Below are 20579 nucleotides of genomic sequence, written 5' to 3'. Positions count from 1 at the left end.
CCAAGTAACAAGAAAGTGAATCTAAGCCATTAGTAGTTAAGAGCAGTGCAATTTTTTTTTTTTTTTTTAGGTCTGATGATCGAACTTAGGGCCTCTCACATACTAGGCAACCACTCTACTACTGAGATACATCTTTAACCCTGAAATTACAGGGGTGTCTCAGTTCACGAATACTTCTATTTGCACACAATTTGATTCACAAACAGAAGCATTTGGTGAAATTTTTTGTTTGCAGACTTTGCACTGGAAGACAAACGCTTGTGTTGCCATCTTTCCCACACAAACATAAGTGGCCATCTTTTCCAAAATCATAGAACAAATTAAATTCATGAACTGAGATATACCATTGTAATTCATATAGGTACAAAAGTGTGGTATTATAAAAAAATTCAGAGATATTCTAAAAGTGAGATTTTGAAAAATCTTGATCTAGGGATTTTTGATTGAAAAACTAAAGGCATAAACTGGGGAAGAGAGCAAATTTATTATCTTTTTAGTTGAAGATTGTTTTTACCCCAAGATAAAAATTTCACATAATAATGGAAGGTAAACGTTCTGTCTCACAAATCCTGTGTTAAATCTAGGTGATGGTAACTGGTATCGTGCTTTAGTCAAGGAAATCTTACCAAGTGGAAATGTTAAAGTACATTTTGTGGATTATGGAAATGTTGAAGAAGTTACTACGGATGAACTTCAAATGATATCATCAAAATTTTTAAAATTTCCATTTCAAGGGATACAGTGCTGGTTAGTAGGTATGGTACAGAATAAGTTTTCTCAACTGTTTTTACTAAGCACATACTCATCAAGTGTTATCATTTATAATTTTCACATTTTATTTGAATAATATTCAGTACTCAGGGAAAGGAAGAATCTGCTTTTCTCTGTTGATGGGAATAAATGATGCCACCTTCTTGAAAGCATTTTGCAGAATTCTTTAAGAGCCTCTAATAGTCATACCTTCGAACTTAGCAATTTTACTTCTAGTAATTTACGCCAAAGCCATCTGAAAACAGTTCAGCTACAGTGAAATGCATTACTTTGTTGTTAGCAACTAAAAAACAACTTTAAGTGTAAGGATCGGTTCAGTGATGACCCATATTATGGATAGTGCCTATTTCATCAGGCGTTGTGAAGATTAGAATAATGGTTAGAACAGGGTCTGGCACTCAAAGTTCTATTTGTGTGTTTGCTGTTATGACACTGTTATGACATCAAAATGATGTTACATGGGTGTTAGTGATAGGAATAGCTATTTGTGATTTAAGGGAAGAAAACATGTTAGAAAAGAGATGAATGATAGCAGTGTAAAACAGAAAATGATTCTAGAGCCACTCTGCTGCTACTAAGATATTTGGGCAAACTATGTAAACATTCTCTGCTTTCATTTCTTTGGTACCTTCCTCAAAAAGCTGTTTAGAATAAAAGTGAGAAAAATACAGAGCATTTAACAGTGCTTGATATTATACCTGGAATAGCTGATATTACAAATCTTTTAGAGAACATGTATACAAGGGGTTATCACAAAATTAAGTGAATGTTTAAAATTTAAAGGGTTCTTTTTATTTTTAATTATGTTTTTGTTTTTGAGACAGGGTCTCACTATGTAGTTGAGACTGACCTGAAACTCACTAGCCCAGGCTGGTCTCCAACTCACAGCGATCCTCCTGCCTCAGCCTCCCAAGTGCTGAGATTACAGGCATGTGCCACCACGCCTGGCTTAAAAGGGTTCTTTTTAAACAGTAAAAACATTGCCAGTAATCCCCCTCATAATACCATCCCTCACTTTAAACACACTTGTCCATCCCACTGTTTTTAACATATTCTGAAGTAGTTCATCTTTTGTATCTGTATGAGGTGTGATTAAAATTACTGTGACTGTTGTTGGTGAGTGCCCACTAACTGAAAGATAGACCTATAAAAATATTGTGGTATTTCTTCATCTCCCTTATTCACAGGATCTGACACTGTGTGACTTGTAGCTCTTCTCCCAAGTCAAAATGACTGTGAAAGGTGTAAACATTTTGAATCGACTCGGGACATTGGGTCCTGAGCCACAGCAGCACAACCAGACACTCCAGAAAGAGATCTTCTAGAGCTGCTTCAGGAAGCAGCAAGAAGGAAGAGATGAGCGCGTTCACAGCAAGGGGGAGTGTTTCACGGAGGATTGATGACAGTGTGTCTTCTGTTGTAATAATTCTAAAAATTTAAAGCGTTGTACTTTGTGAGCACACCTTGTGCATATCTGTGTATTTCACGTGCACATAATATCTGTGGTAGCAGCTGGATATGGTGGCATGAACCTGTAGTCCAGCTACTCAAGAGGCTAAGGCAGGAGGATCACTTGAGCTCAGGAGGTTGAGGCCAGGCTAGGCAACACAACAAGACCCTGGCTCTTAAAAGAAAATTGTGGAAGGTTGGATTCCAAAACCTTAATCATGGACGTACTGGGAAGCATACGTGTTCCTTTTTTTCTGGTACCCATCTGTTGTACTTATTTTATTAGATACACGTTTCAGACTATTTTATTACCAAGTTTCAAGCTTCTTAAAATATGTTCCCTAGACCTACTAAATTAGAAACTTCGGGGTGGGGCCTGGAAATCTGTGTTTTCACAAGTCCTCTAGGTGAATCAGATGCTTGCTCAAGGTTGAGAGTCACTGTTGAAGAAAACGAGAGCAAAGCAGGTACTCCCAGCTATTCTGCAAGTGAGGTGGAAGTCTCACTTGAGCTCAGGAGTTAGAGACCAGCACGGGCAACACCATCTAGAAAGAAAAAGAGTGTAAGCTAAAGTCACTAAGAAAAATAATAAGTAATTTTAAATGAGACTGTGAACTTAATCTTCAGAAATTGCACACAAGTGAAAGTATATCAGTTGAGATCTTAGGGTAACTCATCATTGTGTATGTTATGTAACAACATGATGGTGGATCCTGAAAGAACACTCATTTTAACCTATTGGAAAAGTGCCAGGTAACCATTTATTACTGGGGAAAGTAAAGGAAGATTTGGAGCCTTCTAAAGCCCTAGTGTGTTAGAGGATGCATTATCTGTAATTTAACCATGAAGAATGTAGATATGTGTGTGTGTGTGTGTGTGTATGTGTGTGTGAGTGTGAGGATTATTACAAATTATTCAAGATTGCTGAACTGAATGGGTAACTTGGCAAGGACCCAGTCCTGGATTCTGTAGAAGCAAAACTTCAGCTTGTGCCAAGGGCTATTTTTGATGCTATTCTGTTCTCTTTTCCAGATATACAGCCTAGAAACAAATACTGGACTAAAGAAGCCATAGCAAGATTTCAGATGTGTATTACAGGGATAAAACTCCAAGCCAGAGTTGTTGAAATCACTGAAAAGGGAGTGGGAGTTGAACTCACTGACCTTTCCACTTCATATCCCAGAATAATTAGTGATGTTCTGATTAGTGAAAATCTTGTTTTAAAAGCTGGTTCTCCAACTAAGGATTTGCCAAGCAATAAACCTGTTAATAAACACAGTCATGAAACTGACACCCAGGGGCTTAAAGGTAACACGTTGAACCACTTGTTTAAATGTGTGTTAGCCTTTGCTTTTAGTCTGAGAATTTTTCTATCCTAAGTGAAATAATTTTCCTATAGATATTTGCATTGTAGGCATAGATTTAATAATTATTAAAGTTAATACTGAAACAGTTTTTTTATTGAACCAACATTGTACTAATTTTAATTTTCGTTAGCAAGTTAAACGTACATTGTACAGATATATATCCCTTAAGCTTTCTATAATTTTGAAAAATTTCACTAGATATACACAGAAATGGAACTGTACTACAGAAATATGCTGTAGGGATATAATAGTTTAAGGCTTGTCATAGACTAAACTTTTTTGTAATGCCTACGTAATCCCCCAAATTGAATATAGATTGTTCTGTGAAATACAGCTTTCATTGTGACAATTTGGAAATGTTGATAGTTGAGGAACAAATTGTGCATAAATATATTACTGGAAATTCTTCAATAGATTTTTTTCTATTTAACGCAAGAACTGTTTCGTATGTCTTCAGCCTTCTCTTCAGCAGAACAATGGAAGACGATAGAACTGCCAGTTAATAAAACTGTGCAAGCAAGCATATTAGAAATCATAAACCCTAACTTGTTTTATGCTATCCCAAATGACATGCCAGGTAAGGAGCAAACATCAAAACACCTTATTTTCCTCTTTTAAACTGGGTACTGAAAGTGCTTACTGTGATCTCCCTAGGAAGTGAAAGGGAGAAGAGGGTGATGATTTTGAAGGACATTATACTTAAGGATCATAACACTCAAGGCAAATTCAGTTGTAAAAACCCAAATGGGAACATAAAGGGAATGTCCTACATTCAGCATCTATTCAGTAGCCTAGTGTAATAATCTACAGCTTTTTATAACAAAACTAATGTCCTTAAGTACCATGTAATTCCTAGTTCCCCACACATATTATCTATATCGAATTGTATTTACTATATTAACCTCAACCATTTGAGTTTGAACCACTTCAAACTATTTCAGACATATTGATGTTCATATTAATCAGTTCATAATCATAGTTTTACCATATCCTAGAATCTTACAAGTGTTTTACCTTGGCTATAATCATGAACAAAGTAGTACATAAAGTTGACTTTTAGTTTACCTTTTTTTGTTTCATGAACGTGTACAATCAAGGAAACTTAAATGTAGATGAGGCTATGAATTAGGTGAAGTTGGTGGTGCCTATTTGAAATGATTTGCAGGTTCTTCAAAGCTGAACAAAAGGAACCTTTGATTCAAATTGTCAAACCTAGAATTGTGGTGAGACCAATTAACTGCTTTTAAACTTATCTCCAGTGTTACCAAAAAAATCATATTTAATATGTACAGCAAAAAGTAGTTATTCAGGGTTATTAAATCTGATAACTTAAGGACTGTTGAATGGGAAGTAATATTAGGATAGTTTTTATTTAGGTGCAACACACTGAGTATGCCAAACCATCATGAAAATACAGCTTAATAAGTTGATAGAATGAACACATTAGCAAAGCCACATTGGCTACTTAAAAATTGTCCCACCAGAGGCTTCCTTCGTGCCTCTTCCAAGTTTTACTTCCTTTTCTGCAAAAAGCAGCCAAATAGTGGGTATATTTTAAAAATACAATGTATATTTTAATATTCAAGGGGGTTTTGAGTGATGAGTTTTGACAATATTTTGTATACTGTTAATACTAGCATTGGAAATTCTTTCACAAAAGGTTGCACTTATCTATTTTAGAAAATCAAGAAAAATTGTCTACGTTGACAGCTGAACTCTTAGAATATTGCAATGCTCAAAAAACTCAGCCGTCTTGTAGACCAAGAGTTGGAGATGCGTGCTGTGCCAAATACACAAGTAAGTTTCTTTTAGGCACAATATTAAGGGGAAATTACTTCATTCTCTTTTACATGACATTGTATAGGTTTTTATGTTGGATGCATATTTCATTTGATTAGGTAGAGAAGAAAGGCAAAGTTGTGAGCATAATTCATATTTTACTGTCATTGAGATTTTCTGTTTGCATCATTTTTGGACAAGGATGTCAGTAGATTCCGACAGATCCGTCAGTACTTACAGATAACCAGCTCCAGGCAACCATGCTGTATTATGATAGATCAGTAACATTGAATGATTTCCAATCCTTCCGTGTTTATAGAGCTGTGTTTGTGAATATCCTGAAAGAACAATAGGAAGTGTATCTTGATGGTAGAGCCTTTGTCTAGTACGGTCGGTCGAGGTCCTGGGTACATTCCCCAGCCCTGCAAATAACAAAAACCCAAACCCAAACAAAACAGAAACATGCAAGGACTGAAACATTAGCCAGCTGTGCTGGCACATGACAGTAATCCCCACACTCTGGAAAGCTGAGGTAGGATCCAAGTCTCAGGAGATCTAGTGACTTAGCAAGACTCTGTCTCAGAAGAAATAAAAAATTAAAAAGGGCTGAGTATGTAGCTCAGTGCAAAGCCCCTGGGTTCAGTACCTCCTACTAGGGGGAGGGAGGGAGGGAGGAAAGGGAACGAAAACTGCCTCGGGGTCCAGCCAGTGCTTAGGGCCTACTCTAACCATTCTCCTGTTCGGTATTTTAGGGTAACACATTTCCTTTGCTAATGTAAATAACGCTTGCAATGAATATTCTGCCTTGTTTCTGAGCCTGAGGAAAATGGGGTGGGGGGCTGTTGCCACGTAGTACACAGGGTCACACACGTCCTTGTCAACAGTTGGGTCCAGTTTGGCAAGCCTCTTAGTAGGTCACAGTTGAGCATGGCTCCTGCCAGTTCCTGGAAAGATGGAGCTGGTGGAAAGACAGCAGCCAAGCAACACTAGAGCTGCTGCCACAGAGGGACAGTACTGCTTCCAACCAGTAGCCAGCACTGAACGAGGGGAGTCTGACCCTGAGGTTCGGGCTGCCTTCCCAAGCAGCCCTCCACAGTCTTGGGCTCCTGGGGATTTGAAACCACCTCCCCCAATCCCATAGCTCCCACACATGTACTGTTGTCCGTGGGCAGCTGCCAAATTGTTCTTTTGGTGGGGGTGGGGGAGCCATACAAGCTGGGGACCTCCTCCATCTTGCTGATGTCACTCCTGGTTGTATTGTTTTTATCTGTGACAACTGGGTCTGTACTTCCTCTCATTTTCTTCCCAAAAGAAGCAGTGAGTTTTGGTTAGGTACATACCCTGCCCTGTAGCGCTTTACGAGGACTGCATAAACACAACTCGGAGTCCGGCAGGGTAGAATACTGTTACTTAATTTCTTTCTGTTGTTAATGTTCTGTATTATTTCACTCACTAATTATCTGCAGTTCTCTGTGCCCTCAAAGAAATTTTTGTGTACTTATTCGTACTGGAGGCATCTTCAGCCTTCAGCCCTGCTTCTGTCCAGACTCTTTGTCTGGACCTGGGACTCTCATCCTTCATCATCATGCTGAGCACTGTTCCAGCCCTGTTGCTCTCTGTTGACTGAATTTTTCTTTCTCCACCTAGTTAGCCAGATGCCTCTCTCCCTCATCTCATCTTTTCTTTCACTTTCACTTTGCTTTACTCTAGTTTTTGAGTGGATCCTATCCTGTAGAAGCTGGGAAAGGGTTCATGTTAAGATAACTTTTCTGTTACTTTTTTTTTCAGCTTTAATTGAGTTTATTGGTACATTTTAGGTAGACAGTACAGTTACATTCATTGTTGGGATCTTGTACCTCTACATGACAGGTCTTGGTTCTCATTTTTCCCCTTGTCCCTGCCCTCCCTTCACCCCTTCCTCCCCTCCCCATCTACAAACAGTTTATTTCCATCTTTTCATTGTGTTTGAAAAAGCCTTTATTGTACCGTAATAGTTAATTGATAGTTTGCCTGGGTGTAGAATTGTAGTTGGAAGTCATTTTCTCTTTACAATTTTGCAGGCATTGCTTTTGTTGCATTTTAGCTGTTGGTGCTTCTGGTTGGAAGACAAGACATCATCCCAGATTCTCCAAACTTTGTACATATTTTTTTGTGTGTCCTTTCTGAAACTTTGGTATCCTGTTCATTCCATATCTTGAAGTTTATAGTGTAACTTCATATGGTTGCTTTCTTTTTATCATTGTGCTGAGCACTGAGTGAGTGGATCCTTAAATCCAGAAATTTCAGTTTTGAGAAATTTTCCTGAGTTTTATTTCTTTCGTTTTCTGTTTTACGAACTCCAAGTCTTCTAATGTTGAACTCTCACTGTTCTACTAAATTTCACTTTTTTTGTTTATTTTCTTTGTCAAGGGAATTCTTCAATTTCATCTTCCAGTTTTTCTCTTTGAAGTTTTCCTTTCCAGTGCTGCATTTTTACAGTAGCTTTAAAAAATTTATATATGTGTGTGTGTGTGTGTGTGTGTGTTCTAATACTATACTGTTCTTGTTTCAAGAATGGTTTTGTTACTTCTCCAAGGGTAGTTACTGTGATTTTTTAAAATTTTCTTTGTCTCTGTTTTCCTAGGTCCTGTTTTTTTATCTTAGTCTCCTCTGGCACATTAGAGGCTTTTCTCAAATAGCTGGCAATCCTTTACTGCTCACCTGTATAAGGTGGGCCCTGATGAGTTACTTGGAAGTCTGTGCGGCAGGACTTGGCCTTCTGTGCAGGGTGCTCTGGCTCTGCCCTCTCCCTGGGCAGTAGCAGTGTGGCCGGACCTCCTCAGCGCTCTCAGCTGGGATGGCTGGCTCCTGCCTGCAGTGCACAGCTTGCCTGATGGTGCTCTGGGTAAACCCTTCTCCTTTTCGTAGCCTCACATTCCTTGGTCCAGTCTGCCTGCAGAAGGAAGTGCTCCTCTCCTCCTCTCTGGTAGGGATGGTTGTCTGGAGAGAGGGAAGGCATGTTAGGCTGTACCGAAATAGGCTGAACATAAAGCTTACCATTCTCTTTACCAACTTAAAAAATCGGTATTATTTTTAAATGTACCTATGAATTAAAGTCTATATCGGGAAGCTTCTAATGTCTTGGGAAGTAACTCCGCTTCCTTAGCCAATTCTTATTTCCAGTTCCATCTTTACTTCTGCTTTTGAATGAGCAACACCAGTTACTGAGCTTGGGGGCTGGGGTTTGAGGTGGAAATGGTGCTGCTTGTCCTCCCCACTGCTAGCTTTCGTTGAATTGCTTTGGCTGTGCTACATCATTTCCATTCATGCGTCTGTTTTCCAGCTTTCCAGTATTACATGGCCTTTTCACTTGGTTGTCAGCCTTGTTTTACTAAAAAGAACCCTGTTATACTGTCTCTTTAGTAGGATTTTAAAGAAATAGAGATAAATCTAGACTCCTAACCAAAATTTTTGGCATGAATTCAAATTACATAAATGTACCTTATGAGTCACTGTCTTAAGGTATGGGGTCATTAACAGTAACTTCTTAGCTAAGATTCCATTCTGTTTTCAGGTGATGATTTCTGGTACCGTGCAGTTGTTTTGGAGACATCCGGCTCTGATGTGAAAGTGCTCTATGCAGACTATGGGAACATTGAAACCCTGCCTCTTTCAAGAGTGCAACCAATTACTGCAAGCCACCTGGAACTCCCTTTCCAAATTATTAAATGTTCATTTGAAGGTAGACAATTTAGCCACTTTTCAAATTTGAATGCCTTGTGTTTCACAGCTCTGAGTTACAAATGCCTTTTGTACCAAATGTATATTTCTGGTATCTGCTCAGGTATCTAAATGTCAAGCAGAGTTTTCGAAGACATTTCATATCCTTTATTCTTTAACTCACAAAAACTGTAATCAGTTAAGTCTGTCTTTGTTTTACAGCTTATTTTCAGAGCACCAAGGTTCAGAGATTGTCTTTTGCTTCTGCCTCAAAGGTGCAGTAGAAAGTGGCAGGAGCACGATATGAACCGAGGTGGTCTGACTTTCATCCAGGGATCTTGCTCCTTGGCCATAGCTTTCTCTAAGGACTGGGGGACGCTTAAATGACACCAGTTTTGGTTTCCTTCGTATGTTTACTACATTCCAACTCCAGTTGGAATTTGAGTAAACTAAAATGCTTGAGGTACCTTTTTATGGTCGCTCCTGATCGCCACTCGGCCCACCAAGCTGATATCACACTAATCCTCATGGTCTGCTTTGGTTTTGACTCAGTGAGAAAAGTATTGTTTGCTTCTCCATTAGATCACGGGGTCGTGGGGGGCAGATTCTGTGTGTATTTTGTGCCCTCTAACCCTAGATTAGTGCTTGACACCTTACAGGTCATCAGTAAATATTCAGTGTGTAACTTTGATTTTGCGATGTAACAGCAGTAGTACATCAAAGCATACCAAAACTCAGATGAAGTCAGTAAGCCTTTTCTTATTATTTTTAGGTAATTTATCTAAATATATCTGTTTTTAAGGGATTTGAAAACTAACCAAAGTCTTCAATTATTTTTTTCTAGGACTGGTAGAATTGAATGGAAGCTGTTCTCAATTAATAATAGAGCTACTAAAAAATTTCATGTTAAATCAAAATGTAATGCTTTCTGTGAAAGAAGTTACTAAGAATATTCACACAGTGTCAGTTGAGAAATGTTCTGAGCATGGTTCTGTCGGTGTAGCTGATAAGCTGGTGAAGTATGATCTGGCAAAGAACATCACATCTAAAAATCAAAATGCTTTAAATAAAGGTATTTTTTCAAGTGTGATCAGTAGTAGATGTAGGTTTAACAAGTAGCAAGGACAATAAATTTAACCAGGTCTTTCCTCCCTTTTTGCCCATGGTCCCCTCCCCTCCTCTGCATCCCATGGCAGGGCCACCTAGGAGGAGCCACCTCGATGATGCAGAGTCTCCCATCCCAGGTCCCTAGCTCAGACACAGTGGTGAGCTTTAGAAATGTCTGGTGTTCTGCCTGTCCCTTAATCCCAGTTCACTTTTGATCCTGATAAAAAGGGGAACTCTGATTGCCAAGATTGGATTTTTCCGGATTTTTATAAGATAGGTATTTGGCAGACCTGTTCTCACCAAAAAGGAGTCCTGTACATAATAGAAGACCCACCCCTTGGAATGTGCATGTTAATTTGTAAAAATTCAAATCACTGCATAGATAATATTAAAGTCGGATGAGTATATTGTGTTTTTTTGTAGTGGACCCTCGAAGTTATGACTGGCCTGCCATAGGAACAACTTGATTTACAACCGGAATTTTAGTTTTATGACCAAAGTCTGGAGTTATAAACAATGCCAGCCACTTGTGCTTACAGATTGTCTCGTATAGATTGAACCCTTAAAGAGTTCTGGAAAGAGCATTACAACACCCTTTCCGGTTGAGAAATCCTGGGCCAGTGTCTCTCTAAGGATCTGCCTGTGTATGGGAGAGACTTTGAAGGCTGTATAGAGGAGCCTGAGCCTTCATTGACCAACTTGAGTTACAAACCACTCTCAGGGATTGAATTTGTAAGTCAAGAGTCCCCTGTAGATGGAACCCAGGCAAGAGGGCAGATATATATTTGTTCAGGTGCAAATTTGTTTGGACAGAAGAGACATATGTTGGACCTATGTTTCCTACTTGATGTTTTTTTCCATTTGCTTTTAGAAAAGACACATAGGATGAATTGCTGCTGCACAGAGTTACAGGAACAAGTAGGTAAATTTTCCTTTAAGTAGAATTGTACTCCTAACATTCTCAGAAACTAAATTATACTATTTTTTATCCATAGGTTGAAAAACACGAACAGATTCTGTTCTTCCTCTTGAACAATCCAACCAATCAAAATAAATTTACTGAAATGAAAAAACTGCTAAAAAGTTAAGTAAGTCAAGTTGGGTGTTTTTGCCACTTGCCAGAGGGACATCTCCAGTCCTGCTGTCAGGGTAGAGCCAAGGGAGCGACACCTGCTATAAGGCTGTTTTATTTTGCGATGCTTGATCTGAGTTTGGCTACAAAGTTAATGCTGCCCTCCAGGCTCTGACCTGATAGTTTGCTTGTGCTACCCTTAATGAATTTGAGCTTAGGGTCGTTGAGGTTGCCAGGGCCTTTCCATGTTGTTGTTTGATTTTACGAATGCTGAATGTTGTTTATATGAACTCACATAGATTTTTGCGATGTGAAGCTTAGCCTCAGACTCCTTGCATCCAGATTTAAAATCATCTCAGATCTCATTTGCCCCACTACAAATAAGTTTTGTACTTTTTGTGAAGAGAACCTAAGGGCATGGAATGGAAAACTGCTCAGAGAGCAGATTTTATTTCCAGGTGAAACATTACCCCTCTTTAGGCTGTGGTGATGCCAGTGTTTAAAGAACATATTTGGTGACTCTAAACCAATAGTTACCCTGCTTTCTCAGTGTTCTTGTATCCTTTATCTGAAGATGACCCTGAGAAATTACTCTGTGAACAATATTCAGTTAGAATCTCTGATAAAAATGGAAGTTATCTTCCTTACGATTTTGATTTTGATATACTGTCAGCCAATACATACATAGCTTTGCTTTATTTCAGATACGTGTTTTTGTTGGCCCTAGTGTAGTTTATATTAGATAGTTGGGAGGTAGCTCAAGAGGCCAGATTGTTCTTTATTATACTCTCATTGGCAAGGTAAATCTCAAATCAGAAATAATGGCGATAAAACACATTTTCTATATAATAGACTGTTACATTTGCTTTTAAGAAAGTATAGTTCAGGGCCAAGTGGTTCCAGCACCTGCCTCACGCAAGGACGAGAATTTGATCCCCAGTGCCCCCCCCAAAAAAAAGTATGGTCCAATTCTAAGCTAAATGTCCTTAATACAGGATCAAGTTTTCTCAAGATTTCTATCTCTCACAAATTTGTGTTATTTCTAATAAGTACTGATTTAATAGTTGCAAGCACAACTTTCTAATCTTTCTAACACTTTTAGCAGTGACTGTTGTGTGCTTGAGTTTAATGCTGATTTTGCTTTCATAGATTAACATGCAGTGACATGAACATCTGAAATTGTAGTCCTAGCATCAGATTGCCCTTATTTTTAGTCAAGTTGGTTAACTTGAATGTGCTTTTGTTGCTTTATCTGTGTAATAGGCTTTTTCCATAAAAACATGGAGTGTTTACACACATAATTTAAGATGAAACTTTTATTTTCTGTTGTTGGTAGATAAGTTGGAGATAGCTTAGTAGCACTAAAAAACTTTGACTTAGAGCACTAGAGGCTTTCCCTCTAGTGTAGGAATAGATACTTTGCCTATATTTTTCTTTTTGAAAATTGTACTGGGGATCAAACTTGGGACCTTGTGCTTTCAAGGCAGGTACAGAACCACTAAGCTAAATCCCTTTTGCCTACATTTTAATACATCATAATACCTTGTGTTTGGGTAGTATCTTCTGTACACTGTTACATCAAGTCACACACACAGCCTTCACAACACATTTAAAAAGAAGGTAGGCCTCATAGCCAAGGAAGCTGGGGTCCACAGCTGCCCATTACAAACTAGGTCATAAGACTCAGTGCTGAGTCCTTTCTACTGCCATGGCTGCTGCCTGTACTCTGTGCTATGGCATCATTTTAGATTAGGTCCGTTGTATAGAGAATGAAATTAGAGGGGTTGTATTGAGAAAACTTGCATACATGGCTGCTTAAACATTTTTCATGTGTGCGGTAATGAGAATTGAACCCAGGCCCTTGGCACTGAACTACATCCCTAGTCCCTTTTAATTTTTATTTATTTTTAAACTTAGTTTTATTTTAAAATTTTAGTATTTTAAACATTTCTAAATTTATTTTTACTTTATTAATTTTAATTTTATATTTTTATTTTGAGACAAAATTTCACTAAGTCACTAAGTAGTCCAGGCAGGACTCAAACTTGCAGTCCTCCTACCTCAGTCTCAGAGTGCTGGGATTACAGGTGCATGCCTATGTGTCTGGCTCTATAGTTTCTTCATTGTGGTGAAGGTACCATTTAATATTGATTCAAACCATTAAATTATTCTTCCTACAGATAAAAATCATTTTAAAATCTAAGTATGATGTCATCTTTGGAGGAATTTGTTTTGTCGATAATGTAATTGTAAATCTCCAAAATAGGAGTGCTCTACTGATAAGAATATAAACCTTTTGTAATTTAATGCTCAAAAGTAATAATTAGCTACTTTAACACACAAGTTAATATCAAATAGTGTTATCTGAAGGAGAGTACCAACAACTATATTTTATATTTGTGAAGGGTAGTATAAAGAGTTTTAACTAACATACAGCACTTACAGGTCTAAAGTGAATGTAATTTCATTTGAAAGTGCTTATTTTGTGTGCTTGTATTTAAACTAGAAATTAAGATCCACAGGGGTTGAGTTTTTATGTATGGTGTAATGATGGTTGGTTTTTCTCTTTCAGAAACAGTGCCTTTTGGAAGTAAACACTAATGAGGAAGGAAACAAAGGCTAGACTTATGAGAAAAAGTATTACATCTTGTTTTGTTGTTTTTGTTGTTGTTGTTTAGAATCTTCATCTACTTTTTCTTAATGACATTTTTATGCCTCTAAACTTTTACTTACTTTTGTTTGGTTGGGGCTTTTTCTTCCATAAGTTCTTACCACTAGATAAATCTTATATCAAAGATTTATACTAAATTAATGGCAATACCTGGAAGGGATAGAGGCTTTCCACTGTACATATAACTTTTTTTTGCTATGGTGGAATTAAAACCATGACCTCACACATGCCAGGCAAGCACTCTACCACTGAGCTCCACCTCGAGTCCTGCGATGTTTTGTAACATGAAAGTATTGAAGAAATACAGCTCTGTGTTCACACTGGATAAGTTGGTGGATATACAAGTTTTATTATTTTCTGTATGTTTACTTTCTAATAGGATATTCCCCTCGCTCCTAGTCACCTTCTTCCACATAATAAATGCTCCTTGCTTCTTCCCTCTTTTCCTGTCCATGCTGAGGTCATCGCTGCTTTTCTCAACCCTTGATTGGACTGGGCTTTGCCTTTGGGCCTGGAGTCTGTCCTTGATCTGTGGATCACTTCCCTGGGAAAGGACTTTGTCTTTCGGCTCTTGTATCCATTCCCTTCCAAATTTGTAGCCATTAGATTTTTACTGTAGAAAGAAATTACTGTTTTCTCCTTGGGCATGATGGTGCACACCTGTAGTCCCAGCTCCTGGAAAGGCTGAGACAGGAGGATCACATGTGTGAGCCCAGCCTGGACAATTTAGTGAGATCCTGTGTCAAAAAGATTGAGCAGACTGGGGAGGAAGTGGGCATAGAGATGTTACTCAGTGGTAGAGCACCCTGGGTTCTAGAGCATAAATACAGTAGTATAGATTTATCTTGAAGCACATAATCTTAAATTCTCCTAAACATGCATGTGCAGAATTATGGGCCAACTGGAAAGTTTCCTGCGAGCCCCAAAGTTTCTATTTGGAAAAGTTTCCATAATTTAATTATCAGATTATAACAGTGTAATGTAAGACTTGGTCACCAACTGAAAGCAGATCTTAAAAGATTGGTGTGGTTTTTGCTGTTGTTTTGCTTTTACTGGTAATGTGTATCAGCTATTCTGTTAAATGGAGTTTTCCTTTATGTAGAAAGTTGTTTGAAAATTGATATGGTTTCTATGTAGATAAAAGATTATGCTGCTTTACCCAATAAAATCCTTTCACTTGTCAGCTAGTTTTCCTTTGTGCACTTACTGCCGACATTTTGCTGATTGCCTTTTCTTGCTCACACTGGAACACTACATAGTCTGTTCATACTGCCTGCCCATTCCTATCAGAACAGAAATGCAAATGACAACTACGGAATCACAGAATTGGCCTCTGTGTTAAGGAAAAGTAGGGAAGCTAGTCAAATACATCAAGAGCTAAAATTCATTTCTTCAAAGTCCAGTGTTGTATCATTTGGCCCTGAACATTGGAATATGACATAATTTTATGGCATTTTATATTATTTGGTATTTCAGCTATTTCTCTTATACTCCCAAAAGAGATAAATACCACCTGTTGCACCCGCCTGACAGATAGAGGTATGGGTTGAGTGTCTCCTGGATCAGTTTGACACACTATTAAGATGCTTCCATTTATAATATGTCAACTGTGTGTCATTCAACAAATATTTATTGAACTCAAACTATGTACCTGACATGGTAGACGGGCACATTGCTATACATTGTTGGTGAGGGAGAATGAGGGAAAAGACCGCTTCACCTTTAGTGGCTAACAGGTCATAGATTAAAGCCCTGAGAATCCCTCCAGCTCTTGTCCTCAGGAGGGTCCTTCCTATTTAAAAACTGCACACAGCACAGACATGAAGAATACCTTACAGATGTGCAAAGTTGTGTATTTCCCTAAAGCCACAGAGAAGCCACTGACCAGAGCCTTGTTTCTAAGAACATGAAACAGTGTCTGTTTATCAAATGGCAAAGCACCCATTCCCGAGAAAACAAAGGGGGCCCAATTCATTTTTTAATAAGACCACGTATGGCCTTGCTAATCTCACAGGCTGAGTCTCGACTTCATGTTCTCAGCAGCACCCTTCTGGGATTAACAAAGACGCCAGCTGGGCATCTCAGCTGTACAGGTGATTCCACAGCTACATTCATGCCCAAGCAGTTTATCAAACACACGAGGGAAATCGGAAAGTGATTTTCATTGTTCCAGATAGAAGGAATTGGAAGGCAGCCTGTGGTTGTAAACATACAGGAGGAGGCCTGATAAAATGATTTTGTTTGACAGGAGATCCGGTTGGGTTAATGGCAAGATTATTGCTCAACTCCTAGGACGAGCTGCAGAAGGCATCCCTACATAGGCATTAATATCTCACACCTGAGCATTGTTCAGGGTACCATTCAGGCCCTGTCGTCAACTCCTCCAGGGAAGCGGTTGCTCCTGGACTACCTCCTAAAACTCGTTCCGTCCACAGTTTTAGCTCTGAGCCTCAGCCATTTTCCGGTTCTTCCTTTTTAACCGAGACCCTGAGAAGACTCCAGTTTTCAAACCTCATGGCAGTAATTGATGAGAGGCCGTGAGGTAACAACAGATGCTTGTTGCAGGCCAGGCAGTACCGGAGCCCACCCTGCTGCCTCCAAGGTGCACACACTGCTATCAAAATTCATCCAGTGAATACTTAAGACAAACAGATGTGAAGACATAGCCAAATCTATGATCCTCATAATCGGCAAGAGCAGGAAAATGTTTGCGGTCCTGGGGATTGAACCCAGACCCTCATGCACGCTAGGCATATTCTCCACCTCACTACACTCCCACGTTTGCTTTTTATGATAAAGTCTCACTAAACTGCTCCCCTTGAATTTGCAGTCTTCCTGCCTCAGCTTCCCAGGTAGGTAGGATTATAGGCATGCATCACCATGCCCAGCTACAGCAGCTAGCTGTGGAGCACTGAGTAGTTTGGGATGTTGAATTTTACCCAATCCTTTGCCTGCCTGCACAAAAAGTGCTTGTTTACTTAATTCATCCACAAGCATCACATTCCCCCCAAAGCAAATACAGTGTAACTTTGTGCATTATTATTCTATCTTATAGAGGAGTTGGGCCATATACTTTCACCCCTAAACCAAATGGTGCCTGTTCCAGACACTGGGTATAAGATGGCAGCATTTCTGCTTCTCGTGTTCCCACTAAAATCTTTGTCCTCTCCCTTTGCTTGCTGCTTCACAGCTCTTGCTCTGGCTTAATTTGCTGCCAGTGGAGCACCTGAGGATTGGGCCCCCTTTGTTTTCTCGGGAATGGGTGCTTTGCCATTTAATAAACAGACTGTTTCACGTTCTTAGAAACAAGGCTCTGGTCAGTGGCTTCTCTGTGGGTTTAGGGAAATACATAACTTTGCACATCTGTAAGGTATTCTTCATGTCTGTGCTGTGTGCAGTTTTTAAATAGGAAGGACCCTCCTGAGGACAAGAGCTGGAGGGATTCTCAGGGCTTTAATCTATGACCTGTTAGCCACTAAAGGTGAAGCGGTCTTTTCCCTCATTCTCCCTTGCCAACAATGTATAGCATGTACCCTTCCCATAATCCCCTACTGTCACTGCAAGGACCAGGTGTGCTGTAACAGCAGGGAGACATGATGTTGTCTCAAAGGGGGAGAATAGCTGCTGATCCATAACCTACACAAGGAAGAAATGCCCTGAAACAAGAAAGAAGTGTCCAAATATTCCATTTCCACGATCCAGTGGAAAGTTGGCAGATCCCAGCCTACCCAGAAATGCCACAAAATCTTGTCTCTTTCCTATTAATGGGCCAGTCTGATCTCCAAATTGAGGGGGCATAGCTCCCCTTCCTCTCAAGCTGAAGTCCCTTCCCCACTTCCTCTTCCTTCTCCATTAAAGCTTTTGTCTGTAAATTCATTGTTGTCTCCATCTTAATTTCTGTTATCCACATGCATCTAGTTTCACTTCTGTCATTTAAGGGACTGGATGCCAAGAATCTGAGTTGGGGTCCCTAGGGTTAGGAACTTGTACCTATCACCATCCTCTGTAGGTCAGAAAACAGCAATCACAGTTAAGCACCTTTCCTGGGTCACAGAACTAACAGGAGAAAGCTGGTGGGGGAACAACAGGCTGCTTCATCTCCAAAGCCACGGGTGCTTCCTGGTATGTGTTCAGTGCTGAGGTCCACGTTTAAAATAATATGCACACCTTATGTATTTACAACCGAGGCACACTGTACAGGGTAGTTCATGAAATAATTCACAATTTAAAAGCCCATTTCCTATGTACAGTGGACCCTTGACTATGAAGTCAGTCCCCAAGGGCTGGTTGTAACTCAAGTTGGTTGTAAGTCAGTACAGCCAAGGTCTGGATGTTTACTTGGGTACACACTGTAGATAATGAGATAGATGACTCTTCCATTAACCTAATTAACCCAGGTGGTTTGTGAGTCAGGCTGGTCCTAACTTGAGGGTCCACTGCATATCTTTCCAGGCACAGGGGTCAGAAAGATGAATAAGGCAAAATAAGTCCTGAGAAGCTAAGAAGCTCATAAGCCCTTAGAAATGATGGCCTTTCATAAATTCTCATTTCCCGTAAGTCTTCACGAAGGAAAGACCATCATGGATGGCAAGGAGCCGCGCAGTCTCTCTGGATAAAAGGCCTCCTCCCATTAGTGGTACTGACTCCTGCTCTCCACAGCTTGGCCTTCCCGCCTCCCCACACTGGTAAGACCTGGAGGCAGCCGGGCCAGATGATGCTCTGGTTATGCTCTGCTGAGAAGTTCGCAGGCAGCTGGTGTCTGTTCCAGTATTTATCCTTTTTTGTTCTTCACTACTTTATCAGAGAATGGAAAGAAAGTCGATTAAAGACCGATCAAAAATGCTAGGAGTGCTCAGGATTGAAATACGGCTTTTCCAGGGTAGACCTTACTAGGCAGAACTGTAGAAGGACACGGGCGTGAGGAATGGAGTGGGCTGTCGTGTGGACTTTGCACTTTCACTAGGGCTGGGGTCTGGCCTGTCAGGAGCTGCACAGGCCCACTCACCACTTGTGGACATTGGGCTTGTCCAAGTCAAAATGTGTGACGCGTACAGTAGGACTTCAAAGACGGTGTACAGTATCTCATATTCATTATGTGTTTAGATAATATTTGGGGGTCCACGGGTTAATCTTACTAAAATACAGTTCCCTTGTTTGCTTTTTGAAATGTGGCCATTGAAGTATTTATAATTCCATGTGTGTTTTGCCTTACATTTCTCTGAAACCATCTGATATGGAAGCAGAGTTCAACCCTCCCTGGTATTCAGACTCGAAGACAAATTCCCCTACCCTCGGGATGGCCTGCGGGCACCCCATCCGCTGCTTGGCCCAGCCCTGTTTGTTTGTTTTTTACTTTTGGGTGTTCAGTAGATGTTACTGGGATGAATTCAGTGGAAAATACTTTTCCTTTTCCCTCTCTTCAGGTTTGCAGGGCTAAAGTGATCAAGTGCCAGTTTTGCTGAAGGTTATTGGTGTCGGAAGGGTGGGGAACCAACTAGAACTACAGTCGGAAATGCAGTGTTTTTAAACTTTTAAACAGGAAGGATGTAAAAAACTAGAAAACTGTCATTTTTGCCTATCAGATTGACATTTGCACGAATAATTGGGAAGGGTGTAGACAAGAGGAAAGAGGCAAACTTTTTTTTTTTTTTTTTTGGTACTGGGGATCGAACTGGAGTCCTTGCACTTGCGAGGCAGGTGGCGGAACCACTGAGCTAAATGCCCAGCCCAAAAAGCAAACTTTCTGAAGGGCAATTTGATAATGCATAAAAAAACTTAAATATGCCTAGGAACCTAGAAATTTACCTCAGTTTATTGCAAGGAAGTACCTAGGCACAAGCACAAAGATACCTAATTGCATTATGAAAATTGCTAGTGTTCAGCAGACAGGTTAAGTACATTTAGAACATTATGTAGTGGCTAAAAACATGTTCAAAGAAGTGGAGAATCTGGTCAAGGCAGAATACATATGAACTAAAATATGTAAAATCTTATATGGCTAGAATGACAATGAGAACATACACTATGATGTTAAGGGGTTCTCAACCAGCAATGAAATATCAATGGTTTTCCAAATTGCTTACTGGTATTTTCTCTTCTTTTTTTCTTTTTCTTCGCAACGAGCAAGCACGTTATACAAAGAACGCTTTTTTGATGAAGTATGAGAAGGTACAGATTACGCGCGAATATACAACAGTCATGTAGAGCTTACCAGCCATCGTGCTATTGTCCTGTGGGATTTGACCTTTAAACGTTCAGGCGCCCTCTAGAATTGAATGAGGACGCGGGCGGGCCTGAAGATCTGCGTGTCACCTCACGCGCAATGATTGAGGCAGGCCCCTGCCCTGACAAACAGAAACAGTGCCAAAGTCAACATTTTCTTGGGATCAGAGCAAGAAAGCCTGCGGAGTAGACAAGCTACTTACGGTGCTCTCCGTTGCGCAGCTCAGACACAGGCTGGGAGATCCGCACAGAAGTACTTGGCTTATTTGCTTAATTTGGCCAACGCTTTATTTACTACACAACGCGAGGGGCGAGGGGCAAGGGGCGAGGGCGGCCGGAAGCTCGGGCTGCGCCCAGCTTGCTTAGGGAGGAGAGAGCCTCCGGGGAGCCGAGTCGGGCGCGCGGCCCCCTCCCCTGGGAGGGACCAACAGGTGCCCCACGT

The 20579-nt window shown here is 40.1% G+C and overlaps 1 protein-coding gene across 4 annotated transcripts in view; it reads left to right on the top strand.

Annotated features, from left to right (window-relative positions):
- The window catches only part of Tdrd1 (tudor domain containing 1), a 46487-nt gene extending 31338 nt beyond the window's left edge, over positions 1-15149 (top strand). For 2 of the 4 annotated variants that reach the window (XM_019209048.1, XM_010634593.2), the window contains exons 18-26: positions 585-755; positions 3253-3528; positions 4045-4164; positions 5268-5384; positions 8920-9087; positions 9910-10137; positions 11044-11090; positions 11168-11260; positions 13817-15149. In XM_019209048.1, coding sequence (XP_019064593.1) covers positions 585-755; positions 3253-3528; positions 4045-4164; positions 5268-5384; positions 8920-9087; positions 9910-10137; positions 11044-11090; positions 11168-11260 — 1220 coding nt within the window. In that variant the 3' untranslated portion in view covers positions 13817-15149. Of the gene's footprint in view, positions 1-584; positions 756-3252; positions 3529-4044; positions 4165-5267; positions 5385-8919; positions 9088-9909; positions 10138-11043; positions 11091-11167; positions 11397-13816 lie in introns of those variants that run through there. The other 2 variants (XM_010634594.1, XM_019209047.1) reach the window with 2 other exon arrangements.
- Positions 15150-20579: the final 5430 nt, after the last annotated feature.

The sequence above is a fragment of the Fukomys damarensis genome, unplaced genomic scaffold, assembly GCF_012274545.1.
Source record: "Fukomys damarensis isolate Sample0158 unplaced genomic scaffold, DMR_v1.0_HiC HiC_scaffold_8, whole genome shotgun sequence".
Taxonomy (NCBI): Eukaryota; Metazoa; Chordata; class Mammalia; order Rodentia; family Bathyergidae; genus Fukomys; species Fukomys damarensis.
Note: the sequence above shows the minus strand (reverse complement) of the source record. Positions and strands in the feature narration are given on the sequence as shown.